Genomic DNA, 27,221 nt, shown 5'->3' on the forward strand with positions numbered 1-27,221 from the left:
GAAAAGGTAAAAAAAGTAGGGTTTCCACCCCTACCTCACTCCGTTTCCCATGAACTTCTGCTGCTGTTCTTTTTGCTCAAGACAATTTAGTAAGATTGTATTGGAGGAACAATGCCATCAATGGGATTTGTTACTGATAAAGGATTTAAGTTACTTGTAATCCTCTACTCATAAGAAAGTAAGCCTTATGGAAAAATTAGTAGTATATACTTCTGAGTAAACATGTGCAGGACTACTTGATGGGTCATTTTTGATCCCTGATTTTGCTAATTGCCCTAAATCTGCAAGGGACACACACACACACACACACACACACAGAGAGAGAGAGAGAGAGAGAGAGAGAGAGAGTACACTTTTCTTATCTGCAGACCAAGCTATATATTCAGATATTTTTGCATATATGGGAGCAGGTTTGGATAAAAGTTACTGAGAGCGACTTTCTTCAGAGTAAATATATTCTAAATCTGTATGTCAGATTATCACCCCCTTCAACACCTCAAACTACAGTAGCCTTCTGATAATTATGGCTTTGAAAAAGGGTGTGTGTACACAGATGATTTGAGCTAGTATATTGGCTGTGCCATCATTATTTAAGTGAGGGCTGGGAAACATTTGCTGCTGCAACTATTTTTCCCCTTTATCTAGCTTACTTCTTTCTCTTGATATATTTGGTTTTGAAGGATTGTGGCTCTCATGCTGGTGGGTGATTATGATCATTCAACTGGCTAAATTTTAAGGCAATTTGTTCAAGATCCCATCAGTGTGCAATGTTCCTGAGGCACCTTGAGGTATATTAGATATATATCCATATTCAGGGACAGTTCTGACCACAATTAACTGACTGGTTTTTAAATAGGTACCCATGTATTTCCATGTATTCAGTGCATCTGTATCCTACCTCCAGAGTAGCACACTTGAAGGTTATTTTGTTTTTCTCCTCTCAGTGACTTTATAAGGAAGTCAATCTGAGAAAATGTGTAGGACTTGCCCAAGGGATTTGAATTTGGGCAGTTCAAATCCAGCACTCTATTTAGTAAACCTCTCTGGTTCGCCTAATGATGAACATGTGTCTAATACCCTGTATGTGTAAGCATACACAGAAAATGTCAGCGCTACCTGAAACGTTTCCCATAATCTACAGAGTCAATGGCAATTATATAAAAATTTTAAAAAATGTACTTTAAAGTTCCCACCATGGTCAACTGCAACTATAATCTAGCTCAGGGGTGGAACTCCACCAGGCATTTTTGGACCATAAATCCCATATCCTCTCACTACTGGTTATGAAAACTAGGACTGAGGGGAGATAGACCTCTCCCCCAAAATCTGTAAAGAGAGATAGCACATGATAGAGATGGTTGCAGTAGTGCCTCCCAACAAACACTCTTTATTTTTTGTATAGAGTTAACATAATCTGGATCAATTGGTTAATAAATGGCTACATAAAACAAGCAAACTTTTTACAGTATTTGTGACAACCACTCTCACCCCCATATCCAAACCTTTTAACCACTATACATAAATGTTTACAATTCTGTCACCCAGAAAAAAAGTTTATGATCTCCTCCCATGGCACATAGTGAAAGTGTTCTATGCCAGGTTAAACCAGATCCTACAGGAGCAGAACCAATAAGAATGGGCTGTAGGGAGAGAATAAGAGAAAGAGAGATCATTTAGCTATTCCTGCTATTCAAGTTATATATTGCAACAAGACATCAGTTTCAAAATATATGTTTTAAATTCTTAAATTGCTATACCATGACCAAGCAAATCAACCCCCAGCACTGCATTTGATTTCCAAATTTATTTCATTATTTCATAAACCTCAAGAGAGCTTCCTTGTAACCTGCCATGCCTCATTGCTATGGAATGGTGGGATTTGTAGTTTTGTGAGATATTTAGCTCCTCTGTCAGAGAACTCTGGTGCCACAACAAACTATAAATCCCAGTATTCCATACCACAGAGCCTGTCAATTAAAGCAGTATCAAACTGTATTATTTTTGCAGTGCAGATGAGACCACAGAATTACCAAACCCTCAAGCTCTATGCTTAGGATGCCTCTAAGTGTTAGATACTGGAGATTAATGGCTTTCTCCACTATAGATGGTTTGTGATTTCTTGGTCATCTTGGGCTGGCTACTGTTGGAGACCAAATGTTGAGGTTTAGATCAAACTTTGGTCAGTCACTACAAATTAATCCTCAGGTTCACTGGTGAGAATAAAAGAGCCACAATTCTTTTCATTGAACAAGCCATCCAGGCAGAGCCCAATATGAATGTTAGAAAAGTTTAGCTGTCATCCTATTTTGTGGTACCATTCAAAGTGTTGTTGCTTACTTTTAAAACACTACAAACAAGGGACTCTGGTACTTGAAGCAATATCTGCTTCCACATTAACCTGCGTGTATGATGAGACCATATATAGAAGCTGTTTTCTCAGTGCCCATATGATCTCAGATGGTGATGAAGGAGAGAAACTTGTTTAGCATCAATTGCTGAACATATTATTCTCCTAGATTTCTAAAGTTCTGATTTTTAATGTGGAATCTGATACCTTTAACTGCTGGGGCTTATTGTTTGTTGATTTGTGATATTATATTAAATTTTTTATTATCAAAACTGCTCTTGGAAACATTACATGGGGGTTGGTATAGAAAATGTGTTTCTACATGCTTTGAACATTTGTTCTGTTTAAATGAAGAATTCAGTGAAACCCAGAGACAACTTTCTTTGTCCTTTATGCTATATCATCTCAGTGATTCTATTGGCTGGTTCTCCCTATATCCTACTGGGAATCCTTTGTATTTGATATAAGAACTACACTTGTAAAATTTCTGTCATGAGTCTGATTGAATACATTATGTTGAGTATACATATGAATGCTTAATTTGGTTAATCCCTCCTTTTTTAGAGCAAGGAGGATGACAGGGCACCAGGTACACATGTCCATCAGCCAGTTTACTGATGGGTATTTTGAAAGTCCCCAGTTTGTTATTAGTTCAATTTGTATACAGCGCGCCCGCGCTTTACGCGGGTTGAGCATACATGCTCAAGCCGCGGGGCACGTGCGGGGCGGTGCATCCCACTCAATTGAATGGGCACGGTCGCCCGTTGCGCCCCGCCATGCATGAGCCCCATTGTTTTCAATGGGGCTTGAGCATAGGCGGAAATTGCCTTACGCAGAGGGATCCGGAACGGATCCCCGCGTAAGGCGAGGACCCACTGTATATCCATAGATATCAGAAGTTAGATGAGACTCTTAGGAGTTACGAAAACTGAACAGCAGTATTAACAACTATCATTTCAATGGGAGTCATAGTTTCGCTAACTTATTGCCTGTTGAATCCAGATGTGTTTTACATGTGCTTAATAATATTTATAGCTATACATCCAGAAGTAGAATCTTAGGAGGGGTTCGTTTCTTAAACAGAAGATCTCAATTCTATTTGGTTTCAATCTGATGCAACTTTTCAAAAGTTTGTCATATGCCACAGAAATTTGCTGTTTAACAGTAATTTCTAAAAAAAAATCAAACACACAAACACAAAGGGATACCTAAATCTTTGAATTTTTATTTATTCATTTATTTGCTGCCTTTCTCCTAGAGTGGGACCCAAGGTGGTGTCCAGAAACAGCAAATTAAAACTGAACACAACATCTAAAGTACTACATCTAAAGTAGCTCTTTGGACTGGAGCCTATATGCTTTTTCTTCTTTATTCAGGACAATACAGCTGCAGCCAGTGTTCTTTAAGATGTTCTGATAAGGTGGGCTTAAAGTACATGATGTCCACTTGTATTCATTTTGACCCATACTTACACTAGACTATATCTCATCTAGTTTACAATCATACAGAGTTCTTAGAAAGAGCAATTTGTAATTTGGAAAAAAAGCAAACGTGATCTTTACATCTTAGATTTACAGAACTTTACCTGAGGATGTCCTAAATGATGAACTAAAAGCTGACTGGTCATTTTTCCTGGATAGCCAGTAGTAGCAAACAGGTTTTCATTGACTCTAGACCACCTATACATGTAAAGGTCCAAACCACAAAGATTATTAGAGACAGAAACATTAAAATAAAAGATACTGAATACATAGGTCATGACCTCAAGTTAAGCACATGGGAGAGTTAAGCAAAAGGCTTACATCAGTCCCACTGAGATCAGTGGTGCTCAGTGTTAAATTTTGCTAGAATTGTTTCCAGTAAAAATGTAGGTGTGCACAAGTATTCTGTAGCAACACACTCATATTCTTCTACATTTGCAAGCATGAACCTTGGCTTCATTTCTGTCACACAGAGTGAAATATAATCTGTGACACTATCATAAACACAAAAAGCAAATTTATTTTTTCTTGTAAAATGACTTTTAAATCTGATATATTTCTTTCACGCACAAATTTAGTCTTTTTTTCTCAACAGGCTAATAAGAAATGGAAAATAATTTAGGCTCCTAAACTAAAACAAAACAAAAACCTAAAGCTCCTAAAGAGCAAAGATATACAACTAAGCACAAAAGTTAAAATTGTGCAAGCAATCCCCATTTCCATGTACGGATGTGAGAGCTGGACAGTTAATAAAATGGAGAAAAAGAGAATAAATTCATTTGAGATGTGATGCTGCAGAAGAGTGCTGAGGATACTGTGGACAGCAAAAAGAATAAATAAATGGGTCCTAGAACAGATCAAGCCGAATTTTCCCTGGAAGCAAAGATGACAAAACTGAGACTGTCATACTTAGGCCACGTCATAAGAAGGCATGAATCATTAGAAAAGGCAATAATGCTAGGAAAGGTGGAGGGAAGTAAAAAGAAGGAAAGACCACATGCTAGATAGATGGACTTAATTGAGCCGGTCACGAATATGAATCTGCAAAAGCTTAGAAGAATAGTGGAGGATAGGGAGTCTTGGAGGTGTCTCATCCACAGGGTTGCCATGAGTCGAGAATGACTTGAGGTGGTTAACAACAATAACAAACTTCAGAGAAAAAAAATCTCTACACAATATCTCTGAAACTTAAATTGAAGTATTACTACTTCTGGAAGGCTATGAACATGACAGAAAAACCTAAATAAAAGTTCCAGCAGCACCTTCAAAGACTAATAATAACAATAACAATAACAATAATCCAGTGCTTATATCATTAGATTCAACATCAGTTTAATGCATATACCTGAATAATCTGGCTCTATCTGCATGCACAGGTCTCTTATCCAAAGGGTAACTGTAAAAGAAAATATTTTATAAGGCACCAACAAACACTCCAGAGAAACCGCATAGCTCTTTTGAAAATCACTGCCCCCTGTACAGAGAACCACAGAAAAGCACAACAACTTTGCCTTATCAACCTAATTTGCAAACTGCTGGCACTTAAAACTAGAAAAATTATATTTTCCAGTTCAATTTTAAAACTGGACATTGAGTTTGGAACGCATGCGAAAGAAGTAGCATACAAAAGAGCTGATAATGACAGTGTATGACATTCCTAATTCTTTTGCCTGTACACAAGAAAGATTTAATTCACCAGAACAACAAATCAATATTGTGGTATCAACTACTATTTCCCAGGCTTCATCTTTCCATCTTGTCCCTCTGCACTCTACCCTAGATTATTGGGGGAGGGGGGCAAAAGTACTATTACTGTTGCTACAGTTATTTAAGGAATTTGAGAAAATAATTTCTAGATAATATAGTGTTTTTCTGCATTATAGGCAACTCAGGTTAACTCTGCAACCTCTCCTTTTTTTACAGTATCACATGTATATTAGGCATATTAGCCTAACAATCAGATTTAAATAGAAATTAGCATTAATAGTTTTATACTGTAGGCTGTAATGGAATCTGACAGATGAACACTTAAGCCACAAACAAATCTCTCTTTCTTCCTTCTAACCTTTGCATTCTTTTCCCTATTTGATTTAGAGAACATATATTTGTAATGATAGTCAGGCAAAGGTTTATACTCTGGGCAGTAATAGAATCTGATAGATGGAAACTGAAGCCACATATACCCTCTCACTTTTTTCCTTCGAAACTTGGCATGCTTTTCCTTGTTCGGTTTAGTTACAATGCTTGCATTTTAATTTGTCTATATTATAATTTGTAGAGGAACAAAGGGAGCATGTAGTCTTCTGAATGGAAGGAAAGATAATATAATAATGACAATAATAAATTATATTTCTTTCCCATCTATCCCCAAGGCTTTAGGTGGCTGACACACCTCCAGACCCAGAATAAGACCCTTGATAGTAAGCACCTCTGTCTTGTTGGGATTCATTTTCAATTTGTTTTTCTTCATCCAACTAATTAAGTCTTCCAAGAATTCATTCAGAGGAGACACACCATCCTTATAGATGAAGTTGAAGTATTTTATACATTTCTAAAAAAATCCCTAACATATAACAAGTATATCAAAAGCTGTTAAGTACTAAAAGGGCAGAGTTATCAAAAACTGTACCTAGATCGAGTAATGTCCCAGATAAACCAGTCACTTCCAGCAACTGCTCCAACTTTAAAAGTATTTTTTAAACACCAGCTTGCTGACATCAGGGGTGTTTGATCAGTTGTGAGAGACAAAACAGCTTGATGGGTCACACGATCATAGAATCGTATTGTCCCATTCTTCTCTGCAACCATCACCTAGAATGAGAGGTAACAGAAAATACCAACTTCAAGTATTTATATCTTTAGCTAATAAATCTAATATTGTAATCTTGCACTTGAGAATTACTCATATATAATGTTTTCTAGGCTTTAGATGTACAACCAATATGAAGGAGTTAAATTCTAATTAAAGAAAAGATGTACTCCCACCGATATTATGAAGTCAACACTACTAATCCATAAGTATAACATATAAACATATTTAATATGATGTAACTTAATCCAAACTGCTTCAGTGTGCTATAAACACAAAACATGATAATACAAACACATATTATATACAGATTAACACATCAAGTGACAAAACATAATATGACACATTTATATAGTACATCAAATTACATGAAAAGAGATTCCACCTAAACATTACGAAGAACTTCCTGGCAGAAAGATCTATTCAATTTTCTACTCCTACTCTAATATTATCCAACACTATTACTGTGGTTTCTATTTTATAAAAAACAGGAAATGTATTTCTAGCTATACGTTCCCAAGATCTCCAGCTGTTTAAGAACACCATTTAAGAATTCTTGAAGGCTTTGTTTCTGAAATCTATTATTACATCATTAAAGTCTCTTCATGTTGGGCTAAGGAAACAAGTACCTGTAGAATACTAACTAACCTTAAATTCATCTTCAGGATGCCAGCCTACACTCATTCCAGGAGAACGTAGAACAAAATAAGCTCTCAAGTTTCCTTCTAAGTCCCAGACTCTACAAGTAAAGAATATTAAAGTTGCAAAAAGATTTAATACTACAATCATGTCAACAGTCTTTCTTTTAAGGTTTTAGTAAGACAGTCTGCACCCATTGTTTGATCTCAAACACAGTTGGCAGAAGAGAGGATCCATACATGTACTTAAGCTAGCCAATGAATATGAATGACCTTCCTGGCTTATTAAACAGGCCAGAAGATGTCTCTCTATAACAAGACAGGATGCCAACACATCTGAAGGAGTCCATGGTATAACTTCTGACAAAAAAAAAACACCTTTCCTGGATCTTACTATACACGATTACTATAGGGCAGTCTTCCACATTTATTTTTGGGAAAGGTACTAGAACATGTGAGGGGTCCTGTATGAGGTGGAGTATGTACATTGATTTCAATTTGGTTCCAGGCCTGGTTACAGCATGGAGACAGCTTTGGTTGCCTTGGTAAACAACCAACACAGGGAACTGAACTGGGGGACAGGGGGTGGGTCCCTATTCGTTCTGCTGGACCTTTTGATGCCATCAACCATAATATTTTACTAAGTCCCCTCCCTGGGATGGGAATTGGAGGTACCGCTCTACAGTGGCTCCATTATTTCCTGGAGGGGTGCTCTCAGAGGGTAGTCCTGGGGGATTCCTATTTGGCTCCTTGGTCATTTGCCTGTGGAAACCCTGAGGGTTCAGTCTTATCCCCTATGCTTTTTTACTACATGAAACTACATGCTTCCTTCTACATGAAAGTGCTGGGAGAGCTTTTCTGGGGTTTTGGGGTCAGGGCACCTTATGCTCATGATACCCAGCTCTACTACTGTACTCCTTTCTACCTAATTCCAAGAAAGCTGTTTCCAGGCTAAACTGTGCCTAGCAGCTGTAATAGGTTGGATGAAGGCAAACAAACTGAAGCTTAATAGAGGTGCTCCTGGTGAACTGTAAGATAGATCTGGGAACTGAGATTCAGCCTGTATTAGATGGGGTAATATTTTCCTAAAACACAACTTTGCAGTCCTGGATGTAGCTCTGAGCCTACTGGCCTAAGTTTCAGTGGTGAATAGAAGTGCAGTTGCTACTTTGCCAACTGTGCCTGTTCCTGGAGAAGTCAGATCTGGCCACAGTGGTACATTTTTTTTTGGTTACATCCCATTTGAATTGCTGTAATGCGCTCTACATGGGTTGCCTTTGAAAAGTGCTCAGACACTTCAGTTGGCCGACAGAGCTGCAGCCAGGTTGTTAACTGGGACTGGCTACAGGCAGCACACAACTCCCCTTGTTGCAACAGTTCCACTGGCTGCCAGTCTGTTTTTGGGCACAATTTAAAGTGCTGGTCTTTGAATACAGCTTTGCGTCCAGGCTATCTGAAGGCCGACATCTTGCTTTATGAGCCAGCAGAGCTCTAAGCCCTTCTTGCTGTCCCACCACCTTCTCAGGCTTGTTTGGTGGGAACAAATTTTATGAGTACCAGACAAGGGGAACTAGGTCTAACTGGACAAGCCTTCATATTATCATGTAATTTTATCATGGTGTTAAGTATTTTTAATACAAGTTTAAGTAAAATGTTCAATCTAATCTCCAGTGAAAGAAAAAAAGTAATCAGAAAAAAATTAAAACGAGATTTGCTGAGACATCTTTTGAGTTTAGCTCTCACCAGGAAACTGAAAACTTTTTATTAGAATCAGAACACACTCTTAAGTAAATGATATTGCAAGTCTAGACAAAATAGATGTGAAATAAAATAAATACAATTAGTTAACAGCATGAGCCTCCCTGTGCCAAGACTCTACAGATCAAGTATTTATTTTCCCTGTAGAAATCCTAGGGCCTCCAAATTTGGAGAGATCAGCATCCTTGTTATTTTTTTCAAAAAACTGCACACATTTTGTGAAAACAAAGAACATCTACTTGATTAGGTAATTTACAGACAAAGCCCTTTCTTCTGCTGCCAGAATTTTTTGCCTTGTAGATCTTTCCAAGTCAAATCAACACTTTCCATGTGTGTGCTTAATATGTGGGGAAAAGGACCACAGTATAATTCAAAATGGTGAATCATTTTGGCCAAAGAACATCATGTCCCCTTCCCAAAAAGCAAAGAAGCTGAGATGCAGAGAGTAATAGAAAATTATATCTGTTCCTCCAATTTATGATTTAGAGCCTGTATCTGCTTTATGTTTTGTTGAAACAGTAAGATCATGCTCAGTAACAGAACGTCCTTGGAGAGCAAGGTACATCCCAACACACTTTTCTATCTTTCTCCCCATCTTTTCTCCATTCTGCACAACTTAGCTTTGCCAGGGCCACTTAAAAAAGCATTTAGTACAGAACAGGAGGGAAACCTTTGGCCCTCCAGGTATTTTGCAGTTTAACTCTTAGAAATATGAAGAATGATGATGAGAGATTATGGGAGTAATAGTCCAAAATATCTGGAAAAACATTTGCACACCAGAGAAAATAGGGAAAAATAAAGCAAAAAGATCTATTCAGAATCAATAAAGCTCATGTAGAGAAATGATTAAGAGAATGACCTGAAGAACCATAAAGTTTGGAAAAAATAGCTATGAATATGGTATTGGATTACAAGTCCCATCAGCATTAGCCAGCAGAGCCAGTGGTGAAGGATATTGAAAGTTAAACTCCAACAATATGTGGATAGCCTAGGCTAATAACTGTACAGTATTAGTCCTCCTATCGAACTAATACTGTATGGAGATAATACTGAACTCCCTTACATGAGTATAGATCAAAACTTATGAGAATAAACGTATTAGTCCTTGAGAACCACAAGACTACTTACTTTTTACTGCAAAAGACTAACCTCACTATTTCTTTAGAAACTGAGGTACAGTGAAACATTTAAAATAATTCAAGATGCTATATAAATTGTAAGTAACATTATCATTACCATTAATGACGGTTTTCAGGTAGTCACAGAACTGTACAGGTGGAAGGTACATCAATACTCATCGAATCTAAACCTCTAGTGCAGGAATCTACAGCTAAGTCATACCCAAGGGACGGCAATCCAATCTCTGTTTAAAAACTTCCGTGAGTCCACCATCTTGCAAGGCACACAATTTTCACTACTGAAGAGCTCATACCATCTGGAAATTATTTCTAATATTTATATAGAATCTCCTTGAACTTTGAACCTATTAGTTCAGGTTCCAATCCTCTGGAGCAGTAGAAAACAAGCTTGCTCCATCTTTCACATCCCCACCATGGTCCTAAAAGCTGCTGGTTCCCCTTGTCTTTCTTGTGCACCAATACGCTGACTGAAGGCCTCTCTGCCACCTTATTTTCTCTCACAGCCCACCTATTGCCACTTTCCCACTCACCATCTTCCTGGATCTTTCCTCCGCTCACTGGGGGAGAGAGCATACCCCCCCCCACTTTGGGAATCACTTATCTAGATGCTATAATTCTTTTGATGCAGCCTGTATAGGCTGTTGGTGCAACCGATATGCACACTAGACTTTGCTTCTGTATCATACCGCTGACTTATGCTTAGCTCATGGTTGACTAAAAGGCCTGCAGTCTTTTTACCCACTGTTGTCAACTATCCAATATTTGTACATGACCTTTCTTTGTACTGTACCTTACTTTCTTGACAAAATATAGGCCTGTTACAGACAGCCAAAATAAAGCTGCTTCGAGTCACTTTGGAGGTATGGTATTTCAATGATGCATGAGTCCTAAGAGTCTGGAAGCTTCACCAAAGCTGCACTCCAGTCCTTAGGACTGGAGCGTGGCTTTGGTGCGGCCTTTGGACTCTTAGGACGCATGTATCATTGAAATACCATACCTCCAAAGTGACTCGAAGCAACTTTATTTTGGCTGTCTGTAACAGGCCATAGTATCTTACATGTATCACAGCTGATGTGCATTTATTAATTTTGATCCAGTTCTCTAATCTCTTAAGGTCAATTTGAATTCTGATTCTGTCTTCTGAGGTATTATCTACCCCTCTCAGTTTACTATCGTCTAAAATTTTCCATCATCTTGAACATGCGGAACCCATACTCCACTCCACCCATGCAGAAAATTAGTGATTATGGAGCAGTCATTAGTTTGGAAAAAGTTGATAGTCCCCAGTTGATGCCTGTCAATAAATAGAGCATTCATTCAAAATATTTCCTGTTTTAACTGCACAAATAACAGGTGAATTTCAAGTCAATAGACAAACAGAACTGCAATCAATTAGTTGCCACAACAAACTGATTGCAGATGCAAAAGAATAAAACTGAAGATAAACTGTTTTCCTTAACTGTTTCCTTCTGAAACCTATCTAAAGCAACAAATAGTTGATGGGAAGGAGGTAGACAACAGACAAGCAACAGGAAAATATTCAATCACTGTAAGTCAGTGGAATCCTCAAGGAAAAGAAAACACAAAACATTTTAGGGGGAAAAAAGAAAGCAGCAATAAAACACTGGGCAGCGGTTTGTAGAAAACAAAGCATAAAATATGCTAACAGAATACTCAAGTCCAGACACTTAGTCAACATTTTCATGCACATCCAAGTTGAATTTGGGGAAAAATTTTATAATTTGGAAGATACTTCATTAGTGTTTAGCTTGGTTTTCTAGGCAACCACAAATTTGGGAAATTTGAATTTGGGAAATAGCTTTATTTAGAAGCATGAACAAAAATACATATAGTATTAAAAGCAATAGCTGAAAACTGAGAAATCATTTTTGTTTTGGTTCTTGAATTAAATGATCTTGACAACCAAAACAAGCAGGATTGATTTGCTCTGAGAGCAAAAGCTAGATGTCAATCACACTATGCATTTAATATTGTTCGTTGTACTAATCTGTGTACCCTAATACATTTAATGGGGATTAACATTCATTGGTTTCAATGGGTCTTCCTAGTAACTGATATGTCCGCAGCAAAAGAAAGAAGGAGGAAACAGTAGGGCCACTGCGTGGAGAAGATGGCAAAATGCTAACTGAGGACGGAGAAAAGGCAGAATTACTCAACACGTTCTTTGCCTCAGTCTTCTCAGAAAAGGAAAAGGGTGCTCAACCTAAGGATAATGGAGCAGAGGACAGGATAGGGGAAATGCAGCACAGAATAAGTAAAGAGATAAAAGAGGAATACCTGGTTAATCTAAATGAATATAAGTCTTCAGGACCAGATGAACTACATCCAAGAGTATTAAAAGAACTGGCAAATGTAATATCAGAGCCATTGGCAATAATCTTTGAGAACTGCTGGAGAACGGGAGAAGTCCCAGCAGAGTGGAGGGGGGCAAACATTGTCCCCATCTTCAAAAAGGGGAAAAAAGAAGATCCGAACAATTATCATCCAGTTAGTCTGACATCAATACCAGGAAAGATTCTGGAGCAGATCATTAAACAGAGAGACTGTGAACATCTAGCAATAGCAATAGCAATAACACTTCTATACGGCTTATCAGTGCACTTAAGCACCCCCTAAGTGGTTTACAGGTGTAAGCTAATTGCCCACAACAATCTGGGTACTCATTTTAGCGACCTTGGAAGGATGCAAGCCTGAGCCGAGCTTGAACCCTTTCGCTGGTATTGAACTCGCAACCTTATGGTTTGTGAGTGAATGGCTGCACTACAGGCATTTAACCACTGCAGGGTTCTAGAAGGCAATCACAAAAAGTCAAAATGGGTGTCAGGGAAACAAGTCATCTAATCTCTTTTTTTTTGATAAAATTACCAGCTTGGTAGTTGAAGGGAATGCTGTGGATATAGTATATCTTGATTTCAGTAAGGCCTTTGACAGGGTTCCCCATGACATTCTTGCAAACAAGCTCGTGAAATGTGGGCTAGACAAGGTAACTATTATATGGATTTGTAATTGGTTGACTGGCCAAACCCAAAGGGTGCTCAACAATGGCTTCTTTTCATCCTGGAGAGAAGTGACCAGTGGGGTCCCACAGGATTCTATCCTGGGCCCAGTGCTATTGACCATCTTTATCAATGATTTGGATGAAAGAATTGGGAGCATACTTATCAAATTTGCAGATGAAACCAAACTAGGAGGAGTAGCTAATACCCCAGAGGACAGGATCAAAATTCAAAATGACCTTAATAGATTAGAAAGCTGGGCCAAAGCTAACAAAATGAATTTCAACACAGAGAAAAGTAAGGTATTGCAGTTAGGGCAGAAAAATGAAATGCACAGATATAGGATGGGTGACCCCCTGGCTGAACGAGACCAGGTGTGAAAGGGATCTGGGAGTCCAAGTAGACCACAAACTGAACATGAGTCAACAGTGTGATGCGGCAGCTAACAAGGCCAATGCAATTTTAGGCTTCATCAATAGAAGTATAGTGTCTAGATAAAGGGAAGTAATCGTGCCAGTATATTCTGCTCTGGTCAGGCCCCACCTGGAATATTGTGTCCAATTCTGGGCACCATAATTTAAAAAGGATGTTGAGAAACTGGAGCATGTCCAAAGGAGGGCAACTAAAATGGTGAAGGGTCTGGAAACCATGCCCTATGAGAAATGACTTACAGAGCTGGGGATGTTTAGCCAGGAGAAGAGAAGGTTAAGAGGTGATATGCTAGCCCTGTTTAAATATTTGAAGGGATGTCATGTTGAGGAGGGAGCAAGGTTATTTTCTGCTGCTCCAGAGAACAGGACCCGGAGCAATGGATGCAAACTACAGGAAAAGAGATTCCACCTCAACATCAGGAGGAACCTCCTGACAGTAAGGGCTGTTTCAACAGTGGAACACACTCCCTCGGAGTGTAGTGGATCTCCTTCCTTAAAGGTCTTTAAACAGAGGCTAGATGGCCATCTGTCAAGGATGCTTTGATTGAGATTTCCTGCATGGCAGGGGGTTGGACTGGATGGCCCTGGCAGTCTCTTCCAGCTCTATGATTCTAGCTGCAGTATAATGCTTTTTAAGAAAAAGTAGAAGAAAAATATAGAAAAAATACCTCTCCCACACAAACATGGATTTAACATAATTGTTCTCATTCAAAAAAAAAAAAATAAATAAATAAAAATAAAAATAAAAATAAAAAAGCATTGGCAGACGTCATCCCACAACATACATAATTTCTACTCCAGCCACCATTTTCTTCTTACGATCATAGCAAGTAAAGTTACAATGAGCATTTTCTCCTTTTGATGCAGTCTGTATGTGAAGATACAAGTAAGTTGTGGTAGGGATGGGAGTAATTATGATCCACACACTTTTAGTTTGTCAAACTAACTTGGATTAAACAGTGATCCAGATCAGGATTTTTTTTAAAGAATTGTTGTTAACTGGCAACAATGTCAAAAACTGCAATGCCAGGTAATCCTAGACATACATACAGTGGTTTCCACAAGTGAGAGATAGAGAAAGAGCCTTATGACTTTTCTTATGTAACCCATCAAGCTATTTTTGGAATTCTGTATTTTAAAAATTTCAAAATATCATTGCTCACTTAGAACTCACTGCATGCCCTTAAGCAAGTTTGGCCAAAGACAGACAGGAAGGCAAAGATGCACTGAGTACTCAAAGGTTGAAAATGTGCCTGGAAACAATATATAGACCAGACACTCATCACGCTCCTGTGGCAAGACAGAACTGTCTCCAGGAGACCAGGTTGAAAGCTTTACAAAAAGATGTGGTGTTTTCAAAAACAGTAAAACATAAGATATGATTTTATATAGCTAAATATTTTACTATGCTTTTTTTGCTGAGAGACCATAATAAAAAAAAATCACAAAAAAATCAGAGAAGCACAAGAATTGTTTTAAAAAAGCAGAACTGTTTGATGAAATAAAGCATGGAATCATAGTGAAAAATGCCCTCTTCCCAGTTATTAGATTGGGGTGGGCAACTGGAAGGCTAGGATCTGCAATAGACCCCTAAGAGACCTTGGAGGGCCTTACCTGCTCCTGAAAAATAACTTTAAAATTGTTTTGCTCTTAAATACATCTAGGGTGTATTGAGGCATTTTCACCATGTTTGGATATCAAAAAAGGTCTCTCCTGCACCTAGATTGGCCTGGGGTCTCCCACAAAGTGTGGAAGAAATACGCCCCATGTCCCTAGTGTACATTTTTGGAGTATCTGGGAGCAAAAATTGTTTTGAGGCCCTAATGCCCTCAGGAGGGCTTGGAACATGATAAAAATGTCCTCCACACCCCCCTGGAATGCATTTGGTGCCATTCTAGAGCAAAAAAGTTTGTTTTTTGCAAAAATGGTTTTGACCACTGAAAAGGCCACAAAAACACCCTTGTGGGTCACACTTTGCCCAGATCAGAATTGGGTCCTTAGATCAGAATTGGGTCTAAGCACAGGAATCATCCCTCACCAAATGCATCATCCCTCACCAAACAGGAGGTTGGCTATGGCTGATGGAAACTCAAGTTAAATATTTGCAAAAGTACATGTTGCCCAACCCCGACTTAGTTGTTACTACTACTACTGTATTTGCCACTCTAACATGAGCCGAAGAAATTCTCTTCCTCCTGAAGCTCATGTGACCTAGAAAATTTGCTGGTAAACTAGTGACAGGATAACAAGAGACAAACTCCAATGCTACTATAAGCACAGCACGGTATCTAGTGTACAGCAATTTGTAGGGATCTTGAATAGTAAAACTGTGTTAGCAACATCTATGCCTGCCTTTCTCATCCTTCTTACCCTGGAGGGACCACTGAAATAATTTTCAGATCTCAGGAAACCCTTGCATAAAAATAATTACATCTATAGGTCAAAAAAGTGTTGTTATTTTTTCCCTGTTACAACCTTTTGTGGAAACCCTAGTGATCTCTCTTTCAGAAGCCTAGCATTCCAGGGAACAATGATAGAGAAATCCTGATCTATGTTCTACCTTGCAATGCTGATACATTGTTTCAGCTCTGTCTATATACAGAAAGGTTCTCAAAATATGGAGAGGAAACAATATGCAACCCTTGGGTAATAACACTTCACATATAGGAAATGGGTAATAAGTGAAAATATACTGCATATGTTTTTTCCTATTAACTTCCATTCTTAGCAAAATGGAACACTTCTGAAAGTTAATTATCCATACAAATTAATTTGATTCTCTACAATGACTTTAAAGTTTCTATGCACTATTTTTAAGACAATTCAATAAAATGATTTCATGTCTAAAGTATCTGAAGACTAGAGATATGCCTTTCCTAATACACAGTAAAAATGACAACCAGGAAGTGCTTGGCATTCATTAAGATCACTTTCTCAGCAGTACAATAGTGTGAAGCGAATACCTAATATTAATATCAGTAACATACGTTAAAGAATATTTGTTTCAGAGAGTTCACTCCATTTGTAGAATGCCTGTACACTGTAACAAGACATAACTTTTAATATTGCCTAGCTCTTTGTAATGATTAAATGATTAAATTGGGGGGGGGGGAAGAACCCACATCTGTAAGACATATCTGAATTCAAAAAAATGGGCAAAACTACAAATCTACGGATCATAAAATATTCTCCTTATGTCATCATCTTTACTATGGGAGGATTTCAGCTAAGATTAAAGTATTACAGTACATAACACCTACATTAGAGACTGTCAGATAAGTCCAAATCTTTAGAGAGAAAGAGATTAAGGCTGCAATTGAATGTACACTTACCAGGAGTAAAACCAATTCAATGCAATTGGGCATACTTCTGAGTAGACCCACAGGGCAGAATTGTACTATTATTTACCATGAGGAAACAAGACATTCATATGTTCTAAATGCAGTAGACCATTTCCATTGTAGGTTAAAGTAGATACATTATTTTTGCTACTAAATATGCAGACAGTAAAAAAACAAAAACAGAACAAAACCCAGAAACATTCCAATCTGAAGTTAATATTGTTAGGGCAGTACTTTGACCTGTAAACTGACACAGTAGGTTCATATATCCCTACCACTGAAGTAATGTAAAATGAGGGGTAAAAGAGAGGTGAAATGTTGAGTGCAGAAAATAAGAACCAGAAAACATTTCTTAAGCACTGCCAATAGTTTTGAATGTGCAGGATGACTCCCAGAACAATATGTCTTGGCAGAAAGTGTGATCAAAAGAGAAAAGAGGAACTGCACACTGAAATACTCTTGGGATTCATCTTTTCTTTGAGTTCTTACACCATGTATCCATCTTAATATCCAAAGAATGAAGAGGCCAAAAACAAAAAGGGGAGTGGCAAAAAGACCTTCTGAACAAAACACAGCAGATAATAATTTAGGAAAATGCTAGAATTACTAGATTTCCCTAACAAAAGAACAATATACAGTAATTGGGAGCAAATTGCTACTGGACAGCAATTATTAGCCAACCATATGTTAGTATGTTCATTATTACTTTATTAAATAATGCACAGGGAATATGTTATGTTCAGTTTATATACTGTTCTATGAAAAAGCTTTACTGCTGAATAAAAGCCCTCTCACTAGAAAATATATTATGAGAACCATTTATGTGCTATATTTTTGTACCTGTATGGACATCATGGTGTAGTAGTCTGAATGCTGGACTCTGGAGACCAGGATTTGAATACCCAATTGGTCATGGAAACTATTGGATGACCTTGCACAAGTCATCACACTCTCTCAGTCTCAAAAGGAGGCAAAGGCAAACCCCTGCTGAACAAATCTTGCCAAGAAAAACTTGTCATAGGTTTGCCTTGGGGTAAAAAGAGTTTGAAGGCACAGAAAAAACAAACAAACAAAAACAAATGGATATAAACAGAGTTAAATTCACATTGGGTTAACAAAAATACATACCTGCAAGTGTGGTCATCACTCACACTTGCTATTTCTTGACCATCTTTAGGTGAGAATACTAAATCATTAATGTAATCAGAGTGGCCTTCAAAGACCTATTGATGGAAAGGGGAAATGTTTTTATTATAGAATGGGGAAAAAGTATTTGAAAGACAGAAAAAGGTGTCAAATGCAAAGTAAATTCATCTGTCTGAAAAGCAATTAGAGATTAATAATAAGAAAAGGCCATATGGGGGAAACAGTATGTAGGGGTTAAAACAGCCATCTTAAATTGTATTTAGAAGTAAAACCAAAGACGATATGGAAACTGGACCACTGATATTATGTTCCCAGAGAACTAAACTTGTTAGGAGGCTGTTATGTTTAAGAATTATGACTCCAAAAAGTCGTCAAGAGCAGCCTTGTGTGAACTGCTTTGTAGCACTCTAGACTCAATTTTACAATCACTAATTCCATGTGGAGTAAGGCCAGTTACATAGTGCAATCTGTGATCTCAGGCACAGTAATAAAGAAGCAATCTCATTCATACACACACACACAGATATATGACTGAAATATTAACAAACAAATAAATAGCACAGAATAATGACAACTGAACCAGCTGATATGATCAGGATATGGCACTGTTGTTTTGGTCAGTCTCCATTAAATGTGTCTCCCCAAAACCTAATCATTTACAACAGGTATTCCAGGGTGTTGGACTCTTTGTTAAAAAGGAAATAAAGGGATGGCAGGCAGGAAAAAAAGTGTTCTGGTTCTTCTATAGACACCTGTTTTTCACTTTAACTTTTCTAGGAGAGCAAGTTTCCAAATTCTGCTCATACAGCTGTCAATTTGAAAGTCCATCCAGATGTTTCTGGCCTGAAACACACAGACCAAATAAGGTGGCTTCTGGCCATGTTGGGGCATGCCGTTTAGATGATGCACACTCCCAAAGCGGCTGGAAGCTGCGCCGAGGCTGTGCCATACTGGGAATAGCCAGCCTAAAAAGGAGTCAATTTAGACTGACTCCTGGTCAGTGCAGCATGGGACTGGTGGCAGGCCACTTCAGGAATGGTTTATGCTCTCACTGCCCAATCAGGGCTGGAGCAGCCAGAGGCAGCTCCTTCTGGGCCACGTGCTTTGGCCCAGTCTCTTCAAGATGAGCCACTGTTAAAAATAGTATCAATGCTTTATTCTGTGAATTGTAATTGTTGCCTTGTAATATTGACAATAAAACCAAACCATTATTTAATCTGGGCGGGATACAGACCGCCCAAAAATGGCGGTCTGTCCACGTCTTGTTTTGCTGCATGAGGGAGCCGCAGTGGACAAACCGCATGGCTCCCTCGCGTAGTAAAAAGAACCCGCAAAAAGTGGGTTCTTCTTGCACCATTGTGACACCGCAGTGCACCAATGGTGCAGTTGCGGTGTCACAATGACGCCAGGGCATGCGGACACTAGGCATCCGTCATGTCAAAATGGCGACGTCCATGTGTACAGGGCGTCGCCATTTTGACACCCTTGTCACTTGCGAGGGGCGTCTGGAAGTGCTGCCCCTCGCACGTGACGATGGCGCCCCATAGGGCCCGTCTGTATAGCGCCCTGATTATATAATTTGTGTTGTTACTTCCCTTATAACAGATTTCCAAAAATCATTTACTTTTGGACACTGGACTCAGAAATGAAGGAAGGAGCCAAATGCTCCAAACAACCTCCAACAAAGTGGGGGTAGATGTTTCTTGACATGTTTTAGTTTCCTGGTAGTATAATGCCATCCATGCAAAACCTTTAAAGTACAGTCATCCCTCCATATTTGCGGATTTGATTATTCACGGATTTCATTAATATGTTCTCTCTAGGACTGTCTAGGTCCTCCAGTGCAACTCTGTGGTCAACTTTAACTAAAAGTTGCACTGAAAGACCATTTTTAGCTACTCCAGTGCCATTCTGTGGTCAGTGTATGTTGGACATTGACCACAGAGTTGCACTGGGGGACCTAGAGAGGTGTTCTCTCAGGTAAAAACAGTGTTTTTGTTATTTGTGGTTTTTCCATATTCTTGGGGGTCTTGTTCCCCTAACCCTAGCGAATATGGAGGGACAACTGTATTTCCTCTACGTAAAGCTGAGAATGATTTGTAAAATGGGGAATACTGTATCTTGCTCCATATTCTTTCAGGAATTGGTATTTTTGAGAGTTCGTTTCCAAGCTAGTCTAGGTCATTAAGGGAATTAAATTGTACATCTATTAATCCTTTTGTATAGTTTGGAAACTTGTCCCCTAGTTTCAGTTTTGTTTGTCACATATAATTTGTCAAAAATATTTAATGCTTTTGGAGACCCTGATCCTCACACTGTGCCAGAGATAAAATCTGCCCATTCTGCAGCCACCCAAGTTTTAAGTCCTGGACTCTTTGCTTAAGAATATTTGCCAGTAGTAGTAATTTTCCTCTAGAAAATAATTTTCTAACTTTCCACATGTGGTCTCTTCACTCCTCCCAAGTTGCTTCTCAGTCTTTTGAAAATAAAGAGGGATAAATAAAGAGACAGGTTGGTGAATTCAAACAAATGGGTTATCCTGCACCTGGGCAGTGTATATTTTGGAACCTTCTAGAGCTTTACATAAACATTTTGGTAGTAGCTCTGCCCACCTACAGCTCCTCTATGCAGCTTCCCTCCAAAGATGCCAGTTCCATGGACACTGATGCAGCAATCCAAAGGACAGACAAGACATGACAAGGGGAAGATGGATAGGATTGTGAGAGTTCACAGATCACCACTTGAAGAACTACAGTTAGAGGCATGCAACCTGTCCCTCTTCTTCATGGTCTCTGTAACACTCACAAATGGAAGACTAGCAAGCTACACAGTTAGGAGGCAAAAGTATTACTACAACCAAATCAGAAGTTTACTAAATATCAAACCAATACAACATAATCAAACTGAACATAACACTCCCTATCCATACAAGGTAATATCAATCAAGTCTGGCAAAAGCATATTCTACAGAGTTCAGTGTCAGACAAATAGATGACCGCAGCCTTAATTGATTTGTGAAAGAATACATACAGAAGCAAGAGTCTAAGATAGTAACATCCATTTTACAATTGTTTCTCCTTCTCACCTTACATTCATCCTTGTCTTGGAAATCCGATGTGAATAATCTTAACTTCCTATCAGCACCAGCAGTACAAAACCTAAGATAATCAGAAAAGCAATACAACATATTATATGATGTTATACAACTAAAATGTAGCCAGTACTCTAAAAAAAAAACCCCACAGATTTATTTCCCAAAGTAAATTCACGTTGCTTTTTACGAAGTGGAAGATACATTCAACTACCATATTTGTCTGACTGTCTATATCAAATCACAGCCAGGCACAATTAAATTAAATTAGAGTATGTACTTACTGTGAATAGTTATTCTGGGATGGCAGGATGATCAATCAACCACAATTGGTTAATCTCCATGTGCCAACCCAATTAAGCAGGAGACCCACATTATTTTACAGTTACAGTATTATCATCAGTACTCCTTGACTCCTCTGTCAGTTAAATCATCTAGCCCTGACCTAAACCTGCTTAAATCTGCAAGCACATCACAGTCCTTGATGCTCTCTCGTCTAATGTTCATGGATAAAATGAAATGAATAAACCAGCTGGTGTCTCAATTGTGAAGATCTTTTTGTATAAACTCTAACTGCGCTATAGTTTTTGGTGGGTTTTTCACACTATGTGGCCATGTTCTAGAAGAGTTTATTCCTGACGTTTCGCCAGCATCTGTCGCTGGCGTCTTCAAAGTTCTCCCTTAAATGGAACAGATGTCAAATTGTTTCTGGACTTCTGGTCTTCTTCCCAATGATGTAATCATAGAGACCTCCTTGCTACTGTAACATACAATGCGCCCGTGTCATATGAGGACACGCTTTATGCGGCTTTCAGCTTATGGTGAAAGCCGCTCACCATAAAAGGCAATGGCATGTGCGCCCATGGTGCACACCCCATGCTGCCCTGCGTGCACAAGTCCCATTATTTTAAATGGGGCTTGAGCATTCACGGAGTTTCCCTTACACGGGGTGGTGGTCTGGAACGGATTCCCCGCATAAGGGAAAGGCGCCCTGTATTTCATATCTCATCCTGCAGAAACTGTTGAATCATGACATGTGTCTGCAACATATTGTAGCATTTTCCTTACTCTACCCAAAGTTCAGTGCTTGAACATTTAACACTAGTTCAATGTTTGAACTTTTAAAACCAGAGTCTCCAAAATTTCCTGTGCCCACAATACAGCTGTCCAAACAAATATTGATGTTGCTACTGATGATCTTGCTGTTAAAGCCAAGGCTTCATGAGCCTTCTTCAGAGCTTTTTGCTCTTCTCTCAACCATTCCTTAAAAGCTGCAGCTCTATCACGTTGGACAATTGTTTCTGAAATTGAGCCATCCAATAATGGGATTTTCAAGAATTCTTGTTGTTGTTGTTTGCCTTCATGTCATTTCCAACTTATGGTGACCCTAGAGTTAATGGGGTTTTCTTGGCAAGATTTGTTCAGGGGAAGTATGTGCTGTCCTGTGAGACTGAGAGCACATCACTTGCCTAAGGCCACCTAATGGGTCTCACGGCCAAGCAGGGAATCGAACCCTGGTCTGCAGAGTCACAATCCAACATGAAGTCGAACGCTTTCATGGCAGGCATCCATAGTTTTTTGAGGTTTTTTTGGGCTATATGACCATGTTCTAGAAGAGTTTCTTCCTGACGTTTCGCCAGCATCTGTGGCTGACATCTTTAGAGAATGCCAGCCACAGATGCTGGAGAAACGTCAGGAAGAAACTCTTCTAGAAAATGGCCACATAGCCCGAAAAACCCACAAAAAACTATCACAATCCAACACACAAACCACTATGCCAAGCTGATTCTCTACCAGAAACTATTCCTCCTTCTTATTAAAAGAATAAAAATACTGAGTATGTTTTTTAAAATTTTCCATTCCATTTGAATGAGCTCTTTGAACATCTCCAACCACTTATCTGTCTCTTGAAAACTGATACTAACTTGTTTTTAACCTTAGCTAGCAAGTTGAGAACTCTCATTTGAATCACTTAATACCAGCACCTGCAACACTTTTTTCAACAAAATGCTGAATTAACCACTTTAAAATAACCTATTTGAATGTATTTCCTTTCCTCCATCCTCATCAGAATAATTAAAGTTTTCTGCTACTACATCTTCGTCCTGCTACCACATCCTCTAAATCCTCATTCTAAATATTACTATTTCTCTATCCATATTCTCCTCTTAGAACACTTCCTAGGTCTTTCCTGTATAATATCTCCTTGAAGGTCTGCATCAGTCCTTCTCCTTTTTATTTTTACCAATTTTATACTGCTTTAAATGCAATATTTTAATTGTTTTTAAAATATTGCTTTAAACATTGTATTGGAAGATTTTAATTGATTTCTTTTGTGAGCCACATTTGTGAGTTACAAGGATTTTCTGTTTTGTAGGGACTACTGGCAGGGATCTTGAAAAATCTGTACAAAATTATTTAGTAAGAGAGAGATTTATTTTTTTATCTCCTACCAACTACTGTCCCATTTTTCTTCATTAATAAATTTGATAAATATATCTCTACATTTATTCTTTACTGGAGCCGTGACAGTTGCTACCTTTGAATATTTGGCAAAACCTCTAACAACACTTCAAGACTCAGAGCAATTAAATTGCCATATTTTTCTATCTCCTTTATGCCTCCCATTCTCAGGCTGCATAATAATAATAATAATAATAATAATAATAATAATAAAATTTTATTTATATGCCGCCCTTCCTACGATCAGGGCGGCTCACAACAAGTTTTCTCTTTTCCAAAAATTATCCTGGAACATAGATCATGAGCATGGTAAACTAGAAATTTTATCTTTTTTGATGGTGTAAAAAAAAGGCAGACAGATGAGGTTGTTTTTTGAAAGACACAACAGACTTAGACAAAATATAGACAAATAAACTATAGACAAGAAATATAATATCAGATATAGCATTGAAGAAGAGCTGAAGGAAGAGACCTAAATGACCTGCAATGGCAAGGCAGGAAAAATAAAGTAAGAAGGGACAGTGAGAAATCAATGACTGCTGATTGTTCCTCTGCATCATCCAGAGAACTGAGAACAACTGCTTCTACATTTCTGATCTGGCAGCAATCACAGTCAAGTATTGTTTTTGATCCAACTTATGGAAAAAAATAAACTAAACAAAAGATACTTTGGCAAAATCCACTTCCACTAGTGCTACAGTGCCATACTAATTTTCTAGACAAATTTCTACAGATTTCAGAAAATAGTAAAAGCAGTGCTTCATACCCAAGATATTCTAATACTGCTTTTATGGCATTATCTATTCCTGCACACATTTCACTGTTCTAATACAGAACTCTAAAAACCCTTGTTGTGTGTAGGATTTATTTTTAAGTCCACAAAGTTTCGTCTGTATTAACTTTCATTAACAGTTGGCCATTCACAGAAAGAGTCAATAGTTAAGCTTCATCACCTCCCTTCAACTCAATAGAACTTACTTCTTGATGATCTTATAAAAGATTGCACTAAAAAGCTGTAAGTTTTTAACATTTCTCAGCACAACAAAAATGACAATTTTACCGGCAAAATTACCGTATCTGAGGAGGTAAAGCATCAAGTCTACTTTCCGGACTCCACACAATGGCATCAATTCTAATTCCATGATGAAATACTCTTCTTGTTTTATATTGTATTCCTTCTACTTCTGCATCTTCCTCCTACAGAAACACACAATACCATAAAAAGCTAAGTAGCTATTAAGTACATCTTAGCCACACTTGAAACTAACCAGTCAGTTTACCACTTTAGCCTAGGAAAAGCAACTTTAACATTTATTTTGCTAAAATATGTTTACCTGAGCTTACTGTCAATAGCCAAAGCTGGTCCAAAGCACTCATGGCAACACATGCACCTTCTTGGACACAAATGAGTCCAGGATCACTTACAGACTGCATACAAGGCCAATGTAAGACTATTTAAAATCAGATTTTAAACCTATTTCCAGATTACTACATTTCCTACTACAGTGGTCCCTCTGGATTTGCTGACTCCCCATTCGTGGTTTTGAATTTCCATGGATGGGAAGCCAGGAGGGACAAAGTGGCACATAGGGCCATTAAAAACAATGGGGCTCCAATATTTGTCGTTTTTCTGATTTGCCGGAAAAGGGGGGGGTGTCCGTTCTGGATCCGCTGTGAATCGGAAGGGACGACTGTACATTTTACTTTTGTCTTACTTGCATTAGATTTAATATTGATATGCCTCCCTGAGATTAGACGGCTAAAAAGGGAAGTAAAGCTGCATATTAGTTATATACCACTAGCACCTCAGAACAAATCAAGAGTCCTGCAAAGCACCTTCTAGGTCCTTCCATCCAGGAAGGACTGTAGTCACTGAAACACTGTTGCCAAGCCCCACCTCAGACAAATGAGGTAGAAGGGTGCCATAATCAATCTTAGCGAAACCTACTAAAAACCCAAATCATAAAACTGCACTATCCCTGTCTATTCCTTAGTATAAATGAATTGCCAGGACTACTAAGGTGGTTTACATCCTGAATTCACACCAAAGCTCTATGGGAAAGAAGCAAAATATTCTGTGATTATTCATAATTTGGGTCTAGGTTCCTGGTCAAAATGGTGCATTTGAGAAAAGTTACTATTTTCCACAATCATTCAGTGGAATTGTAGTATCTTTTATAGTGTAGATATTGAATATGAAAGCCCTCATAATCACAACTCTATCCAAAGTTCAAAAACAGTGCAAGAACCCATTCAGTAGGACAACCAAGGTTCTCTGTTTCAACCTCAGGCAGGAAGCCAGGCTAGATTGCATATAAATAATCTGTGCTATCCAAAACTACTTGGAATTAACCTCACAGCACCTGATCCAAGAACTTGTTCAAAAATGGCAGATCTAAAGCTGGGTGACAATTCTCTATAGCCAGGATATCTGGATTATCTTATTTAACAGTACTTTCACTGCTACCTCATTTAGAACTGCCAGCCCTTAATAATGTACTGACCATTTCTGATATCTATTTTCTACATCTAGCTCTGCCAAACTTTGCAAAGATCTAAAATGCAAGTAGTTTGGTTTGCACAAGCTGAAAAATATCCTTACCAACAGGACTTGCCATGACTACAAAAATCCACCAATTCTGTCAAAATTGTGGCATTCACATCACATTGATATTAACAATTATACAGTACGCCCATGTCATACACGGGTGCCTTTTATGCAGCTTTCTGCTTACGCTGAAAGCTGCGTGACGGAAGTTACAATGGCACACACACCCGTGATGTGTGTACCATGCTTCATGCACGAGCCCCATTATTTTCAATGCGGCTCGAGCATACGCGCTATTTGACTTATGCAGAGGGGTCCAGAATGGATCCCCTTCATAAGGCAAGGGCGCACTGTATCTGCAAAATGTAATACAACCTGATAACAATATGTTGATGAAAGTTCTTACTATTGACTTTTGGGGCTTGTATCAAGTAAGTTTCAGATGTTCCCTTGGTCAACATCATGTAGACACAATAGTGGAAAACGTACAATTTTTTTTTCTCATTACCATCACAGCCATAAAGTGGTCCCTATAATGGGATCTAATCTGTACTGGTGAAATTTACTTGTATTAACTACATTTTAATCACTGACACTGTCATTTCCATTTCGTATTTAGAACATCTAGGAACAGATATATCCATAGTTTGGCCGAAATAAGAATATTTGGAAGCAATCATATCAACAGCCCCAGTCCCTCCTTCTTTCAGGAGCTTTGGCAAGATAGCGAGTCAGTTCTATGGTGAACTCCCTTAGGGATATCAGCAAAGCGGCCAGATTTCTCAACTGTCAAGAGCAAGCCATTTAAGTTGGTCTCCACCTTTTAGTGATAGCATACAAGCCAACTTGATGAAGTAGTGATCTTCCCATAAGAGCAGAATTGCCAGTTGCTCATAGCAGTTCAGATAAAACGTAATGTATTCGGCCACACCTACTGAGTCATATATACCTTAATATACAACCATATTATTTTGGCAGCCATGAAGGCAGCCATCAGGCAGGTCCAGCTCCA

At 38.5% G+C, this 27,221-nt stretch overlaps 1 protein-coding gene across 4 annotated transcripts in view; it reads right to left on the minus strand.

Moving 5' to 3' along the window:
- Window positions 1-1,367: 1,367 nt before the first annotated feature.
- NUP37 (nucleoporin 37) overlaps window positions 1,368-27,221 on the minus strand; it is a 28,999-nt gene continuing 3,145 nt past the window's right edge. For 3 of the 4 annotated variants that reach the window (XM_042468749.1, XM_042468748.1, XM_042468750.1), the window contains 8 exons: window positions 24,734-24,858; window positions 21,193-21,265; window positions 18,090-18,184; window positions 7,286-7,376; window positions 6,458-6,639; window positions 5,174-5,224; window positions 3,933-4,026; window positions 1,368-1,640 (listed from right to left, as the gene is read on the minus strand). In XM_042468749.1, coding sequence (XP_042324683.1) covers window positions 1,527-1,640; window positions 3,933-4,026; window positions 5,174-5,224; window positions 6,458-6,639; window positions 7,286-7,376; window positions 18,090-18,184; window positions 21,193-21,265; window positions 24,734-24,858 — 825 coding nt within the window. In that variant the 3' untranslated portion in view covers window positions 1,368-1,526. The remainder of the gene's footprint in view (window positions 1,641-3,932; window positions 4,027-5,173; window positions 5,225-6,457; window positions 6,640-7,285; window positions 7,377-18,089; window positions 18,185-21,192; window positions 21,266-24,733; window positions 24,859-27,221) is intronic. The other variant, XM_042468751.1, reaches the window with a different exon arrangement.

The sequence above is a fragment of the Sceloporus undulatus genome, chromosome 5 (genome assembly GCF_019175285.1).
Source record: "Sceloporus undulatus isolate JIND9_A2432 ecotype Alabama chromosome 5, SceUnd_v1.1, whole genome shotgun sequence".
Classification (NCBI taxonomy): Eukaryota; Metazoa; Chordata; class Lepidosauria; order Squamata; family Phrynosomatidae; genus Sceloporus; species Sceloporus undulatus.